Genomic DNA, 21020 nt, shown 5'->3' on the forward strand with positions numbered 1-21020 from the left:
CTGCGAGTCGCAAACCGCTGAACCAATCAGCGAGCCAGTCGAGCTTTCAGCAACGACGCCGCTTGCGGACGCGCCGGGCGACGAACTGCGCTGCTCCCTGGCTGCCGTATAGTCTTCGCTAAGTCTAACCGTTTCACACGATGTCGCAGCTGAGGGCGCTTCGGAACTGGCCAGCGCTGTAGTAAATTGCTACTTGCGTCGTCATTTTATTGTGAGCTTCGTCTCAAAATAAAATAAAAACATGGTCGATTTCCGCGATGGCTCAAGCAGCGGAGCTAATTAACAGGCCAGCCGCACTGGGCATCAGCAAAGGGGCTATGGGAAGACATTTGCTTGTATCGCAGTTATCGCTTCTACCAGAAACTCGGTATTGGCCAACGATCCTCAAAAATGATTCATTTTTGACATTCCTCTACTCCAAGAACGCAAGCAAACAATATTAGCGCATTTTTCCGAAGCCGGCGGCAGGCATACAGGCCGGCAGGCCGGCCCCGAAAAGCGCGCCGCTGTCATCATGACGCTTGTGCGGCCGCGGTGCACACCAAAACCGTCACGACATCCTCCTGATCGTCCTAGTGCATTGGGCAAAGCACTTTAGAGGATCGGCGCGAGTGCAGGAGACGCGGCCAAAACAGACGAAACTCGGAAGCGCGCGAGCAACGTCATTACCGAGAGTTTTCGCTTCAAACTAGAACCTAACGACAAGGCGACCCGCAGGTCGCACTTTAGAGTGCGAGCAATGGTGTTATCGAGCTGTTGCCTGGTCGCATGTCGTTTCGACTTGCGAGTGGATCACCCCGTAATCGCATGCAACAACCGACGACTACGATCATCGAGTGTATCGCTTCATTTCGCTGAATTGATAGCACTTCGCATATTTCGAGCATATAATTACACAGCGGACTTACCTCTAAGTGCACGTCGTACAGTAAGACGTTATCACTGAATTGATAAACGCATTTTACACTAAAATGGGCCTCCTCGTCGTCGATCGTCTGCTCCACACAGCAGACGTGACTAATCAGCTGCTTCCCTTTTATTAGGTTTACATTGCGAAACTGCGCGACAAACTGCACGATCTTCTTGAAGCCGCAATTCAGGCGATACATCGCGACAGCGCGGGAGCGTGCACGTGCAACAAGGCGCACGTGCAAAGAAGCGGGGTGAAGCAGCGCGCACAGCGATCAACGTCGCTGTTTTTAGTTTTACTTTTCTTCCATAGATGGCGCTGCACATCAGGCGCAGCAGCGCCACTCGGCGATACTTTTGGAGCCTATGAGGACTCGCCGCGATCTATGAATATTACACGCTTTACGTACAGTTACCACAGCCGGACTTAACAAACAACCGGAGATGGCAAAATGGAGACCGTAAAAGGGAACCGCTAGAAGAACCCGGATTATGAACATTTGTAGATAGTAGTTAGTGAAGAATACGTAAGTAATATGCTATTTGCTGAGAACATTGCCTTGTCAAGTCACTCGGGGGATGAGCCGCGAAGCGTGATCACTGACTTGGACATGCAGAGCAGAACAGTCAATCTAAAAATTAATACCCAGAAAGCGAAAGTAATGTTCAACACTCTCGGAAGGGGACAGCAGTTTACGATTAGCAGCATGGTGCTGGAAGTAATCAGGGAGTGCTTGGGGCAGGTAGTGACCTGAGATTCGGAACACGAGAGAGAAATTACTATAGGAGAATAAGAGTGGGGTGCAGCGCACTTGGCATGTTCTCCCAGACCATGATTGCCAGTTTACCAATATCTCTCACGAGAAAAGTATGTAACAGCTGTATCTTACCGGTACTCACCTACGGGGCAGAAACATGGAGGCTAAAGAAAAGGGTTCAACTTGAGTAAAGGACAACGCAACGAGCTATGGAGCTAAAAATGTGTAACGTTAAGAGAAAGGCAGATGATAGAGTGGATGAGGGAAGAAATACGTGTTAATGATATCATAGTCGAAATAGAGAGGAAGAAATGGGATTGGGAGGATAAGTAATGCGAAGGCAAGGTAAACAATGGCCCTTAAGGGTAACGGAGTGGGCTCCAAACAAAGGCAAGCGTAACAGGGGGCGGCAGAAAGCTAGATGGACGGATGAGATGAAGAAGTTTGCGGTGTAGTCTGGTCTCAGCTGGACAGGGTTCATTGGAGAGATATATAGGAAAGGCTTTCTTCCTGCCGTGGGCATAGTCAGGCTGGTGGTGATGATGATGATGAGAGGAAACCCGAAGTTCTTTTGATATCACAATCTGACGGAAGAAATTCAGGAATGGTATATATTGGCGAGTGAAGGAAAAATGCTGTCACATTTCCTCCACATCAATTCGATTAGTCGCCCCTAATTTTCTTTTTAATTCACTGGCTGTTAATCCTAGAGGGCATTTGAGGAGCAAAACAGGAGGAAGAAGAAGTTGCGTTGTGTCGCTGCAGTGCAAGGCGTTCGATCTCTCACATCAACGCTGCAGAGACGTGTTTCTGCCACGGTAAGACGTCACCTCAGTACTCATGAGCGAAATCCATGTCGAATGTTGTTTGTTGACAGGTGTGCAGCAGGTGACAAGAAGGGCACAGCATTGTGGCGGGGTAGTACATCGTTCTATGCAGGGATCGGTTGTTGGTGAATAAGAAAACATTGCGAGTGATGCTCGAAAGTTAAGCACGCCTGATATGTATCTTGTGGTTCACTTATGGAAATAACATAGGTTTCCCGCAGGTTCGCACCTTGTGCACAGGTTATTGGCTGAGCTCCGACTGAGCGCTTAAAGCTGGGTCTGTGTCTTACGCTTTCGTCTCGGCTGAGCTAGTTGCTGGCCACATGGGACTGTGGCAGGAGGTTTTTTTTTTGCATGAACTATGTCGCACAAGCGGTGCAATTTTCGACATCATCAATACAAGGCGAACCCCGAAAAACGAAGAAATATGCTCGCCATAGAAGTTGGTGAGTTTTATGCCCACATTAAGTAGAAAACTGCATTTCATATTAAATGTTCGATGTAATGCAACGCCCACAAACTTCTTGTTGTTTGCCAAAAGCACTCCAGCTTGATGGAACCTTAACGGGGCCGAGACGTGCTCGCTGCAGACAATGCCGTATTCATTCATTTATTCACTACCCACAGCGCCCGTAGGCATTCAGTTGCGGTCACTTTCGCCAATCATTGTTTTTTTTATTACCACCACCGGTGCACGGCATTGCCACTTGCTATTCGCCACGTAAACTGTCTTGCGCGCGTCCGCTAGTCCCGACCATACTGCGGCGAGCCACGACCACCCGTGGTTCTACGATGTTCCAGGCAATAGGATGGTCGCAGAAATTTGGAAGTTTCTCTGCACTAGAAAAATATTCCACCATGGCAGCCAGCCTGCTTTGGAGACAGACATTAGGTGCTGTTCTGGAGGCTTCAGCAGTAGCATAAATGGCGCGTCTTTCCTGCTCGCTTGTACATTGTAATGCCGTCGCGATTAAGGAATTAAGCACTACTCTCCGAAGCCGCTGCTCGGCGTGCCCAACATGGCTGCCACGTTTAGACGTCCAGACGATACACGAAGCGAAAGTGCGGTTCGCCAGGCGCATTCGGGGCATAAATCTCGCAGTGAATATCTCCATCGCTCCATCCAAATTCTTTCCGCAGTAGGAGAGAGAGAGAGAAAACTTTATTACAACAGGAATTCGGGGCACGCCCCCGCAGTAGGAGCTGCGCCGCCATGGTGAAGGGTTGTTCTTCGCAGGGAAGCTGACTTCCGGATTTCTGCAACCCGCCTATATGTCAGCCGCATCGACCCCTTCGCAACGGCACCCGTTCGTAAGCCTCGGTTCGTTTACTCGCCGCATTGTGGCGCTAGTTATGAGGAACGGTAGCGAACATCACAGCTCGAGTTGCTGTCGGAATTCCTAAATGCTTATCCAAGTACGGCGCCGCGCAACAACAACAGAAAAAGACGAACGCTTAATTCGTTTACTTTCCGCTGTATGGCGCTAGTTGTGCGGTACTCTGTCGCTCTCACAACAAGGTGGAGACGCAAGCTCGAAGTTTACCGAACGGGCTAGAATAGGAAAGGGTAGTGGAGGAGAGCTTGATTTGCCGAACCCGGATGATTTCGATGGCTAGGCTATCAAGGAGGCCTTGCCTAAGCGACCAAGGGCCGATGCGTCCATGGTCGTAGCCTTGTTTTATTGTAGGGCGGTCGGTAGCGACAGTCGTTCAGTTTCCGAAAAAAGCTCAGAGCCCTTGGTGGAATCGCCGCCGCCGAGGTTGCTTACTTTTTCTTTTTACGGGGGCGAGTGCACACAGTGAACACTATGTCTGTTAGCTGATATGCTTTACGCATGCGTGCGAGTCTGTCGTCACTGCCACGTGCCAGTATAGTCGTCGAAATGTTTTGAGGCGACATCTGACCACAGCAGCGATCCTGCGCAAAGCGGTCTACGAGTGAAGAAAAATTCAGGGGGCACTTTCACTGTGGAAGTGCGTAGAGGCGAAAACGTTTTCCGCACCACTTTGCCTATGTGACACTGGTGACGTCACCACTGGATGGCGTCACACATAATTGATGACGAAGTAATGGCAAATTACTATATATACTGATTAATCACTCAGCACTAATTGACTGCTAATTAATGGCGCTTAAGCTTCGCCTTTAGGAGTGGAACGCGACAGCGTGTAGCGCTGCCACGGAAGGGAGTCCACGGAACGCCACCAGCATTCGGCGCGATGCCTCACCCTTTGAACGCAATGCTTTTTGAGGACAAGAAATGCCGCAGTAATTCTCAGTCATCTCGGTGGACACATGAACCGCACCGTACAGGAAAGGAGGAAGTGGGAGTGAAAGAAGAAAGAGAAAGAGGGGCCGCAATGAAGAAAATCAAAATTGTATTCGAGGAAAGGAAATTACGCAGTAACTACCTCACATATCTCGGTGGACACCCGTCAAAACGCGGACACATCTGTCGACACGGCTGCCGACACGGATTGCTAACGACAGCATGAGGCATTAAAGGCTTTCGCCTTAAGAGACGACGGCGATATTTAGGCGAATGCCTTTAATGCCTCATACTGTCGTTAGCAGACGTGTCGGCAGCCGTGTCGACAGATTTGTCCGCCTTTCGGCGTCACTGCTTAAAAAGAAACTGCGCCGAGGGTGTTAATCGAACCAGGGCCTTTAGCATTTGAAGCGGAGACGCTACCACTCCGCCACGAAGGCTCAAGGTTCGAGCACGAATCTAGGCGCATCTAGTGAATGCATGGGTTTCATGAATAAAATAAAAAGAATAAAGTCAAGGAAAGGAAAAATGAAAAATAAAAAACAAAATATGAAAACTAAAAAAATAAATAAAAACAAACAGTGCGCCAGGAAACGCTTTCACCTTGCAGCACTTTAGAGAGCCAAAGTGCCCCCTGAATTTTTTTTTTACATTCAAATACATTATCATTACAGGAATATTTATTCTTCGTTGTTTGTCCTTTACACGTAAATTTTTTTTTCATGTCGTGCTCTATTATTATTATTTTATTTATTTATTATTTATTAGTACCTCAAACGCCCACTAGGGGCATTACATGAGGGGTGGGCATACATATCATTGAAAAAAATCAGTGATGAATGATTTGAAGTATTCCAGGCCAGGATGGATGAAAGCTTCAGCGGGGAGGTCGTTCCAATCTCTTGCGGTCTGGGCGAAGAATGATTTTAGGTGCGCAGAAGTAGATGCTCGAGGTGTATGAACAGCTTTCGGATGACTGATGCGAAGGGAAAGGCGGTATGCAGGGGTGATAGCGGATTGGCTGAAATACGAATGATAAAACTTGTGGAAAAGGCAGTCTGGCTATTTTTCGACGGGATTCAAGGCTGGGGAGGTTAGCTTTTGTTTTGAATGCTGTTACGCTCGTATGATATGAGTAATCAGAATATAGGAATATTATCGCGCGGCTCTGAACGTACTCAAGGGTTTTGGCTAGGTTAATTTGTTGGGGGTCCCAGATTGAGCATGAATATTCAAGTTTAGGACGGACAAGTTAAATAGGCGGACAGTTTTACGGAAGCAGGTGCCAAACGCAAGTTACGCTTTAGATAACCAAGAACACGGTTAGCTTCGTTGGTTATGTTCATTATGTGGGTGGTCCAAGAGAAATCCTGTGTAAAGCTAATACCTAAATATTTATATGAAGATGCGTGTGTTATCATGGAACCGCGAAGGGTGTAATTGGGAGAAGAATACGATTGAAGACGATGAAATGATACTAGCGTTGTTTTATTTACGTTTAAAGACATCAGCCAGTTTGCGCACCACTCTTCCACAAGTCTTATGTCGCACTGCAGATGGTAAGTGTCTATTACTATTCCTGTATACTAATATATTAACATTTTAAAACTTTCGGCCTTACACGGCGCATTTTTCCCCCCTCTTCGACACAGATATTGGAGCGCGAGGTTGGTCTTCCACACTGCCTCAGGCATGAAGCTAGTCCTGCGACTTCTGCTGATGCTCTTTATGCTCACCGTAGTGCTCACCTGCTGGGCAGCACTGAAGACTCGCTTGATCAGGTGGGAACTTTTTCTGCATTGAGCCCTCTAGGATGAACAAGGAAGGCCATCTGGTAGTGCTTATAGTCGGGATAGACTGCGCAATGCTCAAGTGATTCTAATTCGAACCTTTCCTCGGTAACGACGTGGCAAGTCATGCAGGCGCAAGAACGCACGCCCAAGTCCCGTACAGAGGTTTATATTTTTTACAACTACCTACATAAAGAAGTAGAGCGTAGAACCGTGTCACCGGGGCTGTATCCCTTCAGTTCAAAACTAATGCCCCTGTCAAGCGCGCAAAATCAAGTGCACTTACGAAGAGTGTCACTTGCTAAAAGTACACTCTAGTGCAGATAAACGGTGTAACGAAAGAAGTGCGTAGAAGTGTGCACTCAGGTCAGGGTGCGTTCACTGAACACACTTTGAGGGCCGAGTGCGTAGCCTCGCAACGACTTCAAAGGCACAAATGTGAAGTGATAAGTGCTCAAACTTTTATTTTGTTTGCTGTAACACTGTTTTTAAGAAGATTTCTTTGTTAGAGCTACACGCGAAGCAAGGCAACAAAAGAACGAGATCAGATACAACTCCGTAGCGCGCCGCCATCTTGTATGTTGTCAAAATTCTGATAGTCTTGGCATGTCCTGGCTATTTCTTCTATTACAATTATTTTTCAGTGTTAAAAACTGTTTAAGCTCTTGTCATTTGTGCTATCGCCTCAAACAATGAATTTTTAAATGTCTATTTTTTTCTTTTTCATGAGACGCTTGAAAAAAAATTTAGCTTTTTGTCATTTTTTTTGCCTACGAGTGAACTTTGCTTTCCCACTTAGCACCGCGTAGTCTAAAGTATCACTCCAGATGCCGAAGCGCACTCCCCGTAAGTGCACTTAACTTACGCACTTGACAAGGGTATAAAAGCGCTGACATTGAAGTGCCTAAAAAGCCTGTGTTTTACTCCACTGAGCTGCAAATACGAAAATAGACATAAAAACAGTTCCGCACTTTTGGTCTTTAAGATTCAGAGGCGACATGGACAGTGATTTCAGAAATTGTTTTTTTTCTTTTAAACTTCATGCATATGGTTTACATCTATTTTGCTGGCGTTCAGTCGAGCGAACCTCGTGCTAGCTCCGCCCGAGCACGAGCGGAGAGCCCACTCGTCCGACCGTGCGTCCTGCGAGCCGGCGCGCTACGTGGTCTTCCTGAAGACGCACAAGGCCGGCAGCTCGACCGTGTTCAACATTCTGCTGCGTTACGCGGCCGAAGAGGGCCTGGTGCTGGCGCTGCCACAGTCGCCGGCGACCTTCCAGCACAGCACGTCCATGCCCTTCGACCCGAACAAGGTACTCATCTTCTTACTCCGTGCCGCCTACGAGGATCCTAACAAATGCGCATTGCGACTGAGATGAAGTGATGTCAATACGCACGCTAAAAATACTCCGGGTGGTCGTAATTAACCCGAAGTTCTCCACTGTACGGCCCAACAGTGCGGACTCTTTCCCTCTGGCTCCTTTCACTCCCGGCATTTCTTCTCTGAAACAAAAATCAGGCGTCCATGGAGTGCAATAGATACCTTATATACCCGATTCTTAGCACTTTACAAGTCGCGTAATGTGAGGTGTGTAGAGTTTGTACAAAGTGTGCAGTCATACCTTTTAGTCGTAGTCATGACTCGGTTTCATTCAGCGGCGTCGCCTGACTCAGCACGTTAATGCTCTACGAATTAGTCGTAAGTGTCCGTGCCGAATTTCTTACCGAGGCTTGGTGCTGCTTCTAGCAGAGATTTCCCTCTCCGCTGTTGCCTGCATAGCCGTCACCACCCTCATGACAACTGGCTTCGTCGGTGTGTTAACGCCGGTGGCTTTCGAGGTATGACCACGTACCGCTCCACGCACAGACAGGGTGTCAGCAGTATAAAATGTGATTGCGATGCTACTTAATGAGTAATTTCAAAGCAGATTGGGTGTCTGCGCTGTAAAAGCTTCCATCTAATCCGCCTACAAAGGCGATCGTGTTGTCGCCTAGCTGTGGCAAAAGCTCTGGTGCGCTGTTGCGTGATTTTTACTTATTTATTTATTTATCTATTTATACAAAATACCTACAGCGCCCCACAGGGGCATTGTTGTAGGGGGGAAACATCAAAGAAACAACAGATAAAATCTGTTGTTTCTGTGATGTTTCCGGCGTCTATGCGTCCCACTAACCTTTTTCCGCCTGTTTCGACCTTGTTTCGTCAACGTGGCCAACTTCAATGGGGCCGCTAGTAGAACGACTCCTCAGAAGCGCTGAGTAGTGCATGAACGGTGGGCAGGGTGGGCTCTGGGACAGCGGAGTGCTGGCGGTGACGTGACAGCCCAGGACCACGTGAACGGCGCTTGCCACGTGATAGGCTTCAACAACAACGCCAATGAAAACGCATACGGTGGATGCGCCAGGCTTTAAAACGCTTTGTTCCGGCTTTATTCCTGTGGCCAGCAATAGTTTGTGGACCGTGCTCAGGCGGAGGCCGGCACCTATGGGGCCTCTTTAGGAGGGGCTCCGCCTGAAGGCTTATGTACGTATCAGAGAACAGAAAAACCCTTAGGCAATCCTCGGTGCATCATTTAAATGCTTTAGCAGCCATACGTTCGTTAAGTCCGAGGTTTACACGCTAAGGTTTGTTATATCCAATATGGTATACGTCTAGAAAGTTCGTTATATTCGATGTAGCAGACTTTGGTTCGTTATATCCGAGGTAACGCGTGAAAGTTGGCTATATCCCAGGTTAACGCACGAAAGTTCGTTATATTCGAGGTGGCATACCAAGGTTCGTTATATCCGAGGCTAACACACGAATGGTCAGTACATGCCACGTCGCATAAATGTTTGTAATTTCCAAGGTTGTATGCTAAGTACATACAGCAATATACTAAGTTCCTCCGTAGACGAGTGAGCAGGTGACAACCGGCCCACAGTTCCAACCTACCCACCTGCCACTAGTTACTGACATACGGCGGTCGCCATTTGCGCTTTCACACACTCTTTCAATGCGAAGGCATTAATATAATTTATTGCTACTAGTACACTAGCATGATACCCATTTCGGCAGGTGCTGGACCTGTCTGCGGCCGGCATGCATCCGAACCTGGTGGCCATGCACATGCGCTTCCACCGTGAGGCGCTGCTGTCGCTGATGCCCAATGAGACGCGATTCGTGACCATCATGCGCCAGCCGGTGGACCTTTTCCGCTCGCTGTACGACTACTACGCGCTGCAGCGCATCTTCGGGGGCGAGTCTCTCGAGGGGTTCGTCTTCAACGAGGAGCTCGTGGAGACCCTGCGGCGGAGGCGCTTTTCAGGCAACTTGGGCTTCAACCAGATCGCCTTCGACCTCGGCCTCGATCCCGATGACTTCAAGAACACCGGCAAGGTACGCAATACGGGAAGTGAATAGTACGCAGCTATGTGGTCTTTGTTTATAATGCAGCGGTGCTATTGCTGTGCTTCTGTTGCTCCCCGCCCCTGCACGCGGACACTTGATAATCAGTCCTCCGGATGGGAGCGAGGCGCCGGCGCTTTATAGTCAGTTCACTGTTTCCGCACCCCCTGAGGCGATTATGCAACTCTCGTGACCGTACCTCACCCTTTCTGAACCTAACATTTTGAACTTAAATAATAGGATCGTGTTGAATACGATATAAACAAACCAGTCAGAAAAATGGACAGTGTGTCTTGTCTCGATCCTTTGTGAGGATACATTTTGATGCTCATTTCATTGTTTGTTGTAGTTTAGTGAGTTGATCTCGTGCAAGCATTTGTCATGCGCCAAATTTTGTTTGTTGATACACGTTTGTTACTACACTTGCAATGAAAATATTCACTTGTGAAGTGTACTGCTGGTACTCTAGTCAAATTTTGACACTACAGCTTTACCTCTACGTAATGTGTAATCATGCGAAGGTGAAGGGCGGTATAGATCCGTCATGGGCTTTGCGGTATTCTTGCTGTGCTGCCTACTACTGGATCAAGTAAGAATTGTCATAGATTGACAACGAAAGTTGGAACGAAAAACCAAATATAGGCTTGTGTTGGGAAATGTAACGGTGCTAGAGGTCGTGACCACAGAAGGAAAAGGAAATGAGGGGTCATTGTGAATTTTCGCGATGACATAATTTTCGCGTTTGAAGTCAGGGGTCTGGTGGAGTCCCGTCTGGTCGGGATGGCACATACATGACGAAAGCAGACGGCGCCGACCAAAAGAAAGATGGGAAGACAGTTCGACTCCCCGACTGGAGCCTTTTTCACATCGAGGTAAAAGAGCAGTATTGTCGATATTGCGCATGAACGAACTCTGGCATCTTGAGTAGATTGGAGGCAAATTTCCGTCATTGCGATGAAACACATGCGCTGTCGTTCAGATGCTCAATGATTCAAGACAGAAACATGGGCTTTTTGTAATCACACGTGCCTCTTCCCAGTTTATATTATGCGTGGCAGATAACGAGTGCTCGGTAAGTCAATGCTGATCTGCGCGCCTGTCCTGACGTCACTCTGGTAGTCACCTAAAAATTGTCTATATTCGCGTGACTCGCCGGGAAGTCGGCATATGGAATTGCGTACACTACGACTGTAAATTTTGTTTCTTCAGTTTTTCCTTGCATTGTACTCCCTGACTCCTCAGTTTTCGAGCTGGCACATCCGTGTGCTGTACGTCATGGGAGCGTAATATGCGCGCCAGAGATTCACTGCTGCCTGGGACAAATGGAATGGCAACTCGCTCCCAGGGTGCCTCGGGTTTGTTGTAGTACAGGACGTTCAAGTTGGCGTTTTATACGGGGTCAACGACATGTTCAGGATAGCCACAAAGGGACACATCATGGCGCACCTGCTTAGCTTCAGCCACCTCGACTACATGTCACAGAACAGACTTCTTTTAATGGGAGAGCGAGGAAACCACAGAACGTTTCTGGCAATCAGTAATAATGCTAGCGGGGTTCTTGGATACTTGTGTCAAAATTTCTGTGCTGCGTCTCTTCTGACAAAGCTAATCCTCTACAAAACATTGGTGCGGCCAAAGGTAGATTATGCATCCAAAGTCTGGGATCGCTGTCAAATAACACTGACAAACACACCAGAATCTGTTCAAAATCGCGCAGCACGTTTCGTCCGATCCAACTATTCACGGTACGCCAGCATTACTTCCATGAAAAACACGCTTACCTTACCGGACTTTTCTTCGCACCATAAAGGCTTTTGACTGAGTCTTTCAGACATAATTTATCACTATAACCCTCTATTAAAGGATCATCTTTTGCTCGTCCTTCACACACTTAATCCCGTTGGGATCACATGTTTACAGTTGGCGTTCTATTCTCTTGAGCGAAAATGTGTCATGAATCTTTTATTTCTACGACCAGCGCAAACTGGAATGACCTTTCACCCCTGTCACTGCCATTTCTGGTGTTAACAATTTTAAGATTACTCTGTTTTCTGCCATTTGTAAACTTCTTATTGTATAATTATGACAATGGCCTACACTCGAATGGGCATACCATTAACTAGGGCATTTGTATGAGTGTTAATGGTACACAAACACGACGCTTCATTTTTAATCGCAAAGTACCGCAGGGCTCAGTTTTAGCCCCAATTCTATTTAACATCGCATTCACTGTTCTCATGCGCAGTCTCTCCACCCTACCTAATCTTCAAGTTCTAGCATATGCAGGTGACATCACTCTAACACTGGCCTCTCCCTCAACCTCCCAAAACCTGCTATGTCCATGTGGCCAATAAAGCTGGCCGCCAGAGTTTCAAAGTCACTCCGTTCGTACTCACTACTGACGATGCACCACTTCCTGAAGTGAACGTGCCAATGTTTTGGGCCGGCACGTCCATGCTTCAGGAAAAGGCACGACTATGCGTAGCTATGCGCAAGAGTGCTATAAACACACTTGGCCTCATCCGCAGAATAGTCAATAGTTCTGGAGGTGCCCGCTCAGATACAGCGCGCCGACGTGTTCGTGCAGTCTTTCAGCCTCGGCTGCTGTACCAATACTTGAGCAATACATGTTGCTTAGGCTAGCTCAGTTTCAACAACTTACAAAACGACAATAGTCTATACTTGAAGCAGCACTCAACTACGAAGCCATGCGTTTCATTACTGCCCCGTCTCGAACTACTCTATTGTCTGCTCCAGAAGTATGCGCAGCTCAACACACTGGCAGAATTAATTACCCAGCGGCAAACCAACAGAGCACGGAAGGCGTCCTTTCGTCCCAAGTTTGAGCCCCAACCGCCTCCATGGGACTACTGTCACATTACTTCTAACAAGCTTGCTCGCCATAAGAAGTCGGAGTTCTCGCCGCCGTTACCAATAACTCCAAGTACAAAACTTGATCGCTGTATCCTTTACACAGATGTCACCATAACCCATCAGGGATACCAACTGCTTTTATAAGCCGAACACGTCTTCATCTCAACAGCTGCCAAACCTACTCTACTAACACTTCATCTCCTTTTGTCTTCGAAATACAAGCGGTTTTAAATGCCGTAGCAGCTTTACTTACCGACCTCCCTTACAACCAGTTGCACATATTTACTCTTCCTCAAGAAGCTCTGAAGAATCTCAACAAAGTCTGCGGTACCCTTCGGGTTTCCTAGGACATGCATGCTGCTTGTCAATCCTACCCGGTGCCGATAGTCATACAATGGGTTCAAGCTAGCACAGATTTATTTATTTATTTATTTAATAAACACTGCAGGCCCTAAGTGGACCCTAGCAGGAAGGGCGAAAAGAATACAGTATTGTGGGCATATTTATACATTTATTTACTTATTTATTTGGAGCACTCTTTTAGACGCAAACGGCCTAGGACAGCAGGGCTAAAGGCAGGTGCTCTCTGCCTGACGAGTGCCCTGTCACCCATACAGTGCGCAGACGTGCACAAAGGATTACAACATTATACAAATTATACAAGTGCTAACGCAATTATAAAAAAAAAACAACATCCAATACAGAGTTAATTGGTTTTCAAAACATGTATGCTTAATACATTGACTTGGACAGTATGTACAGGTATGAAAAATATGAGAGGGAACAAACTTCACGCAGAAAATTGCAAATTTCTTGGTTATTTCTCTGCTAAATTGCACAACGACATTGGGATATTGTAGGCGCAGCCGAAAACTAGTTAGAGAGAGAGAAAAACTGCGCTTGTCACAAATAATAACGGAGTAATCAATAAATGAATGCTCCAACTGTGTTCCCCACTCATATTTTTCATACCTGTACGTTCTGAAGGCATTTTTGAAGCTTTTAAATGCTCTATTATTGCTACGATATGTCAAGAAAAGATAGGTGTGTATTTAGAAAATTAGAGATTAAACACATCAGTGTTTGTATACCATAGCTCGTTCTTATGGCGGGTTGTCTAAAAAGTTCTTTCGAAAGTTCTACGGTGTAATACTGGGCAGGCGAAAGTTGGTTAACACCGATGGATTTCGCATGATTTCGCGATTAATATGAGTAGCAAATTTCAGCTCATATAACTGGTTTATTTTTAGCACATTATGTGCTGCGTTATGACACGCTTTCCCGCGCTACAGGCGTGCCACATACTACCCCTGCCTCTCTGACACCAGATCGACTTGTGACGCATTTAACATCTTCAGCCTCTCTGAGGCAGCGTTCACGTGGTCGGTCTCGTTCCACCGTGTACCTACCCCCTTACCTCAATCTCTCACGGGTGGAGGAAGCATCCCTGACGCGGCTACAGGTCGGAATCACCCTCACGACTGCAGTTCGCCACTAATGGCGAAGTGAGAAGATTCCTGCGCCGGAAATATTCCCTCACTCCGAAGCACCCGATTCCGACACCACTGTCGGCCACCTACTGTGGACATGCCTAGTAACTTCGCTGGTGCGCGTTCGTGTTCTTCGAAAGGCAGGCCTGTCATCTAATACTGACTCGAATTTTCACTCGTGGTTGACGCAGCATTTGCGCTGGAAGTTTGTGACTTTTTACACATAACCGAATATTATGCTTTTACGTAACGTTTCATACCGTTTCTTGACAACACCTTTTGCGCCGTGCGACAACTTTATCGTCAAAAATAGCAATAATAATAATTATGCACTGTTTTCTTCACTTACTACTTCTTTTTGTAATGCCCCTGAGCACGGAAACTATGCGAAATAAATCAATAAATAAATAAGTCAGGGTGCAGAAATTTGAAATTAAAGTAACGGCGGGCATCTATTGGTTTTTTTGAAAACGTTGAAAATTAAACTTCAGTACGGTCCTGCCGGGAGACGCAACATGCAAAAAGGGGAGGCGGTCATCGATTTCCTCTTCAAAGGGGAGCATATGGCAGGCTCCGAATTGTCCAGGTGAACAGTAAACAGTTGCAATGCTTCTTTTTTCAGGGGAGAAAAGTAGTCATCCACGCATCTCAGGAACACTCTGGGGGCAGGCTTGGACGGTGCAAGAACACGGCCTTAGATTTCTTCCGTTGTTAAGTTAGCGGCCGTAACGGAAACAGATGCACCCATAGCTGCTCCATCCACGTGCTTGAACGGGACATGTTCAAAAATGAAGTACGTGTTTGGCACACAAAAACCGAGAAGTTGGGTTTAGGTCATGAACATCGAACGGAGTGCATGCTGACAATTTTGGGTCGGCCTCAATGGCGGCGGTGCAGCCTTCCTCGGCAAGGTCTATAATGACTCTTGTGAAGAAGGATATTACGTCGAACGAAACCATGACTTCCCCTGCGTTGAGTTCAAATTGTCGAACCTTTTCGGTGATGACGTGGGTGTTGAGCATGTGTGCAGGGCTCCAGCCAATGAGCGGGAAGATAACTCGGTGCAGAAAGTTTAGGAAATTCGGAAGGGGCAAACGCAGGAAATTCACTACAGGGCAGGCAGAACAGTACAACAGGTTTATGAATCTTCGGTAGTTCGTAGAGCGTGGGATCTGAACAGTTGTGGCATAAGAGGTAGTAATACAGCGATTTGTACCGGGGGTGTTCCCGGTGTGTTCCGGGGGTGTTCCTGGAAGGTGTTCCCGGTGCTCCTGGTGTAACTTGTACCCTATAAACATCCCTCGTTATAATGCAACAAGCCGCGCTATGCAGGCTGCTTTACCGCTGCTTAAACCTCGGGCATTCAGCTGCAATCGTCGGTGCACAAGACCCTAAAGATGCTAATATTCCGCTCGGACTGTTTTTCGTCTTTTTTTTCTGCGACTTTCTATCGTCTCATGCGACACCAATCCCGCACCATCCTTATGTTTCAGTCAATGACGATGAGGTAATGCGGGCCGCAGTGCTTTCTTAACCAACCACGAATAGTAAGTAAAAATAAATACAGAACAGTTTAAATGGGGAATTGCTGTGTACGTATGTCATTCTTCTCCGGCTTTATACCGCATTCATCCAATAACGCCTCATCGCTATCATAACGGTGACGATTAGGGAAGTTATAGCATCATCGGGCTGTTTGCTTATAGTCGTCGCATGGTGAGGACCAGCCATTCTTAATCAAAGCGGCCGTAATTAGGTAATTTAGCATCTTTAGATTTTTCAGCATTGGTGCAAGCTTTCCATGGCCTTGGTCTCCAATTATCAGGGTTTACTTTCTTGGATGACGGGTCGTCTACTCCACCTTGTGCTTTGGCGCTCTATAACCAAGTTGCTCTTGCGCCATTAAAATTCGTCAGTATCACTTACCGCCATCATCACTAGAGCTTGAAATGAGTACCACGCGCCGCGCAGGTGACACAGCTGATCTCCATGTTGGACTCCACGTTCCATCTGGTAATGATAGCCGAGCGATTCAGCGAATCCCTGGCGCTGCTCCGCCGCCTGCTGTGCCTGCCCGCATATCGCAGCGTGGTGGCCTTTCGCAAGAACGCGCTGCACAACCGCACCACCCTGACGCCGCCCGTCGCCGCCCGACTGGCGGAGCTGAACGCGGTGGACGCGCGCCTCTACGACCACTTCGCCCGCAAGTTCGACCAGCAGGTGGCCGCAGTGGGGAGGGACCGCGTGGCCGCCGAGGCGGCGCACATCGAGGCGCTGACGGAGCGCTGGATGGCGCACTGCGTCGAGACCACCAAGGGGCGACGGGTGGTGGGGCACCAGCTTCGCGCAGGCATGGACCACGACGAGACCTGCCACCGCCTCGCGCTGTCCGAGCTGGAGTTCACCAAGGAGTTGCGGTGGCTGCAAACGCGCCTCGCGAGGCAGCGGACTGGTTTCTTCTACCAGTGAACGAAATCCATCCTGCCGGTTTGCGTTGGCGCTGGGGCATTAACTTCGCCTCCGAACTTTTGCGGCGCTTCGCTGTTTCTCCAGCCTTGTCCTTCAGACTTTTTTGCGCAGGATGCTGAACCGTAACCGCCGTTTTTCTCGGCTTCATGCTGAAGCTTGCCGTAGTGGCTGAGGTGTGTTGCTGTTTGCTGCGTTAGGTTATTGGCATAGATATAAGTGCGCTTATTTGGATCAATTTGCACGTGTATAATACCCCTTCCGCATGCACGTACATGTTTGGTGTAGACCCGATTTGCTTTAATTTTGTTCCCGACAAGATGTAGCTCCCATTTAAGGTGTTTAGAGACTGGAACTGCTTTTTCTGATTTTATTACTTTTTATTTCTCTTTGGCTTTGTTGTAATTGTAGCTACAGCGGTACCTATACGCAAGTTTGCACCCGTCGTTTCCGAGAGTTCATTTTTTTTAGGAGAAATTCCGTGCCACTTTTATTATGACCTCTACTTTTGCCTTTCGATGAGACTTGCCTGCAGGGTGGCTAGGGAATAAATGGAAGTTCACGCTGGTTTCACAAGATAATTTGCTCTGGGGCAGCTATTTCTATCTTTTTTGCAAAAGCGTTACTTGTGATGTAAACTTAGGCTCCGGCTTGTTGCTTTCATCGGTGATACCTACACCAGATCAAAATGATGCGTTACGCTTCCACTTGCGGCTGTTCCTGTGTTGGAACATCGAAACAAAGTCTTCTTCTACGGAAACCCCTCTTGATAAGCTTTTTTTTTCTTTTTTACCTATTATCCTCCTTAAACAAAATTACCTGCTAAGCACGTGTAGAGCACAGTACGCTGCTTGTTGGTCACAACATTTGTTCTGGTAATGGGGAAACACCGGTGACAAGGTACAGCCTTTGTCAAAAGTAACCAGGCTGCACGTTTCTCTTCTCAGTTGTATATTAAACCTATTATGCCAGCCCTCAAGCTCCTAAATCTCTGTATGGTAAGAAGAACCCCTGTTCTAAACTTCAAAGAACTTTTTGGTATTTAGGGAAGCCGTGAGGGCTCTTTTATATGAATGAGAAGCAAACCATGCAGCCTGGTTACTTTTGACAAAGGCTGTACCATCTCGGCTTACTATCGACAGTAGACGACAGCTCGGTTAGTCGGCTTTGAGCCTGTCGGCGTGGGCAATGTCACTGCCTCGACGACGAGGATCAGGAGGCGACGTAAGGGGTTTGATGAGGTAACTGACCGGAGAAAGCTGCTTAAGAACACAGTGGTGGTCCTGGTACTTGATGAGAAGTTTTGCGGAGAGGCCTGCACTCAACGAAGAGACCAAAGGCCATCGTACGGCGTCAGAGAGGTGAGTTGGAAGACGCGCAAAAGCGGCGTGACTACTTTTGTGACTCTGCTGGTTCTAAGGTTTGAGGCTTGCAAACGCAGGCTACAAATGTTAGAATGCTGTCCTAGTTACTACTTGGAGGAAGCATACACAGGCATCATACCTGATGGTGCGGTTGAAACGTTTGGTCACGTCATTAGTTTGCAGATGCTACGAACACAAAAGGGGGATGAATGACCTGGCAATACTGAAGAGATGTGACTTTGAACAGGAAAACCCTGTTTTGATCAATAAGCAGTTCTCAGGGTGCACAATGACGAAGTGTGATTGCATGAGCAATCAAAAGACGATAGTACACTTTGGGCGCCGCTTCAAATGGTAGATGGAAATGTTCTCGCGGTTCTTCAGCTGAAGCCTTTGGAAGAGGCCGATAGAGGTCGATTCCTACGCGGTCAAATGACTGTACTGGAGACGAATCTCAAAGGCATTGATGATGGTTGCGTTTTAGATTCTGATCCCCAAAAAAACCCCAAGGCCTCTTGTAGGTCATCAGCCAGTGCCAGAGTTACGAGCTCCGAAAAGAGCGTTTCTCCCCCCGCTGTCCCAATTTCCATAATGACGCATTGTTTGGCTAGGCTCTTGGCAATGTTGCTCAATCAATTCTTTCTCCAGCAAATTCAGCAGTTAGAGCGAGAGATGGGCGCCCGACAGTTATCCTTTGTTCGTTTTCACCCTGTCCTCAAAGCCAATGTCATCCCCACCCTTCAGGGTGTTATCGAGGGGAAGGTTAGCTCGTCTAATTCTTGTAACTTGCTCACTACCAAGAAAATATGAAATTATTATCTATGTCCGTTTTTTTTTTTTGGCACGGAGCCGAAAGCTACGAAGAGTATCTTTTTCCTTAGCTGAGCACTCTAGACAATTTCGAATTGCTCAGAATGTCAGCCGTAACTGAGACGCTCGGTTTTGGTGGACATAAAAATGCTGTACAATGTAAATGATTCCTTTGTTTTAAGTTCACACAACTTCGACGAATTATTCTAAACACCCGATGATATTGTTACCTGGCTTGTTATTGTTACCTGACTTGATATCTTTAATTGCTGCGGGCTTGGCGCGAACACCCGTCCCGCGCCGCTGCCAACTTCTTCGTCTTCAAGTCCGTGACGATGTCATCACCATGCTTCGGTCAGGTGCTCAATACGGGCTGGCCATGCCGATGTGCCAAGCGTGAAGGTACGGACGGGTTGTCGTGCTGGTCCTTGCACTATATGCAAAGCACGGCAAGTTTCTCGCCGAATATATTCTGCTCTGAAAGCACTGCCTTTATAAAACCTGTCGGGAAGGGCGCTTTTATCAGAACAATGGCCCCGCTGTGTGCCGAACTATCCAAGTGTTTCGAACGCGGTGCACAGAAATGGGGAGAGTCCTAATAAGTGTGTTCAACTGTGCGGTAACATACCATATGCCAGCCGCTTGCATACAAGCAAGTAGCCTGAAGCCCGCTGGCTTAAAAATCTATATGTCTTCCATACTTCAGCGTCGCATGCGCGAAGTGTCCACGCCTGGCCCCTCAGCCGTTGCTCGTGTGGCCGATGGCGGAACACCTGCCGCAGTTGGCATGTGCACTGTCCGTGTGTCCACCACAGGACGCTATACTTCCGTTTCATTGACTGTGCTTGCCCACTGCCCTCAAGACCTCATCATCATGGTTAACTTCCTCTCTGACCTTTCCGCCATCATCGATTGCGCCTCAAATGCCGTCCAGCTCGACCTACGTCTGATAACGGAACCCGCCGACCCCATTGTCCACCGCCTGTGTACTGGTGATTTTGTCCGTCTTGCGCCTAAAGCCGCGACCTACGTTTTCTTGTCCTCTATCTCGCCTGTCCCTGACGGTGATTACATCGCTTCTCCCATCATGGACGTTCTCCTGGCAAAATATCTTGTTCTTCCCTAAAGAGTCGTCGGCATTTTTAAGAACCATGCGTACCTTCCAGTTCTGAATTTTACCGCTTACGTCCAGTCGCTTCCTCAAGGTGATCGCAGTAGTGACCGTTAGCTCAACATACGAATGCCGCATCTCATCTCTCACCACGTCCGTGCCGTCCTCTTCTAGTCGCCCATCGTCTACTGTAGCCGTCCCAGCCGACTAGTACTCGAAAATGCTCCCCGCCTGTTATCTGCCCAAGCTCATAATCATCGACGTGTTTTGGTGTCTTTCCGCGCCGTCTCTGATTTTGACGATCCCCTTTTGGGCCGAACGTACGTTGTTAAGCATAGAATAAACACAGGCGACTCCTACCTTCTTAATCGGCGACCGTACAGAGTCTCCAGTGCCGAACGGACCGTCATTCAACAGGAAGTCGCAAGATCCTAGACAAGGGCATAATTGAGCCCCCCTAAAGTCCGCGGGCCTCTCATGTGGTCTTAGTTAAAAAGAAAGGTGGTACCTGGCTTTTTGCGTGGGTTACTGCCACCATAGCCGACTTACAGAAAAGACGTCTATCCATGGAGCCAACTATTTCCCATCTATCGATCTGCGTTCCAGACATTGGCAGATCGCTGTGGACAACGTGGACAATGAAAAAGCGGCGTTCATTACTACGCGGCAGCGCGCAGAGACGACGGACAAGAAAAGACACTCAGAAAAGCGCCTTTCTGTGTGTCTTTTTTTGTCCGTCGTCTCTGCGCGCCGCCTTTTAGCAGCGAGCCGTTTTCACTCGCCAGCTCCTACTGAAGTTCGCACCGACGCCAGTAGACACGGGACCGGTTCTGTGATAGCTTGCAGTGGCAGCAGGGCCACGAACGCGTCACTGCATACGCCAGCCGTCTTGTTTCGGCCGCCGAGCGCAACAACTCCATCACTGAGCGTAAATGCTTGGCTCCCGTTTTGGCAGTTGCTGAAT

The 21020-nt window shown here is 47.9% G+C and overlaps 1 protein-coding gene across 1 annotated transcript in view; it reads left to right on the forward strand.

The window, feature by feature from the left end:
• LOC149344318 (galactosylceramide sulfotransferase-like) overlaps window positions 1-17278 on the forward strand; it is a 37623-nt gene extending 20345 nt beyond the window's left edge. Inside the window, exons 2-5 of the mRNA XM_089546244.1 lie at window positions 6417-6545; window positions 7632-7866; window positions 9612-9932; window positions 16277-17278. Coding sequence (XP_089402370.1) covers window positions 6417-6545; window positions 7632-7866; window positions 9612-9932; window positions 16277-16774 — 1183 coding nt within the window. The 3' untranslated portion in view covers window positions 16775-17278. The remainder of the gene's footprint in view (window positions 1-6416; window positions 6546-7631; window positions 7867-9611; window positions 9933-16276) is intronic.
• Window positions 17279-21020: the final 3742 nt, after the last annotated feature.

Source organism: Amblyomma mixtum, chromosome 5 (genome assembly GCF_055824585.1).
Source record: "Amblyomma mixtum isolate Tamu chromosome 5, ASM5582458v1, whole genome shotgun sequence".
Lineage (NCBI taxonomy): Eukaryota > Metazoa > Arthropoda > Arachnida > Ixodida > Ixodidae > Amblyomma > Amblyomma mixtum.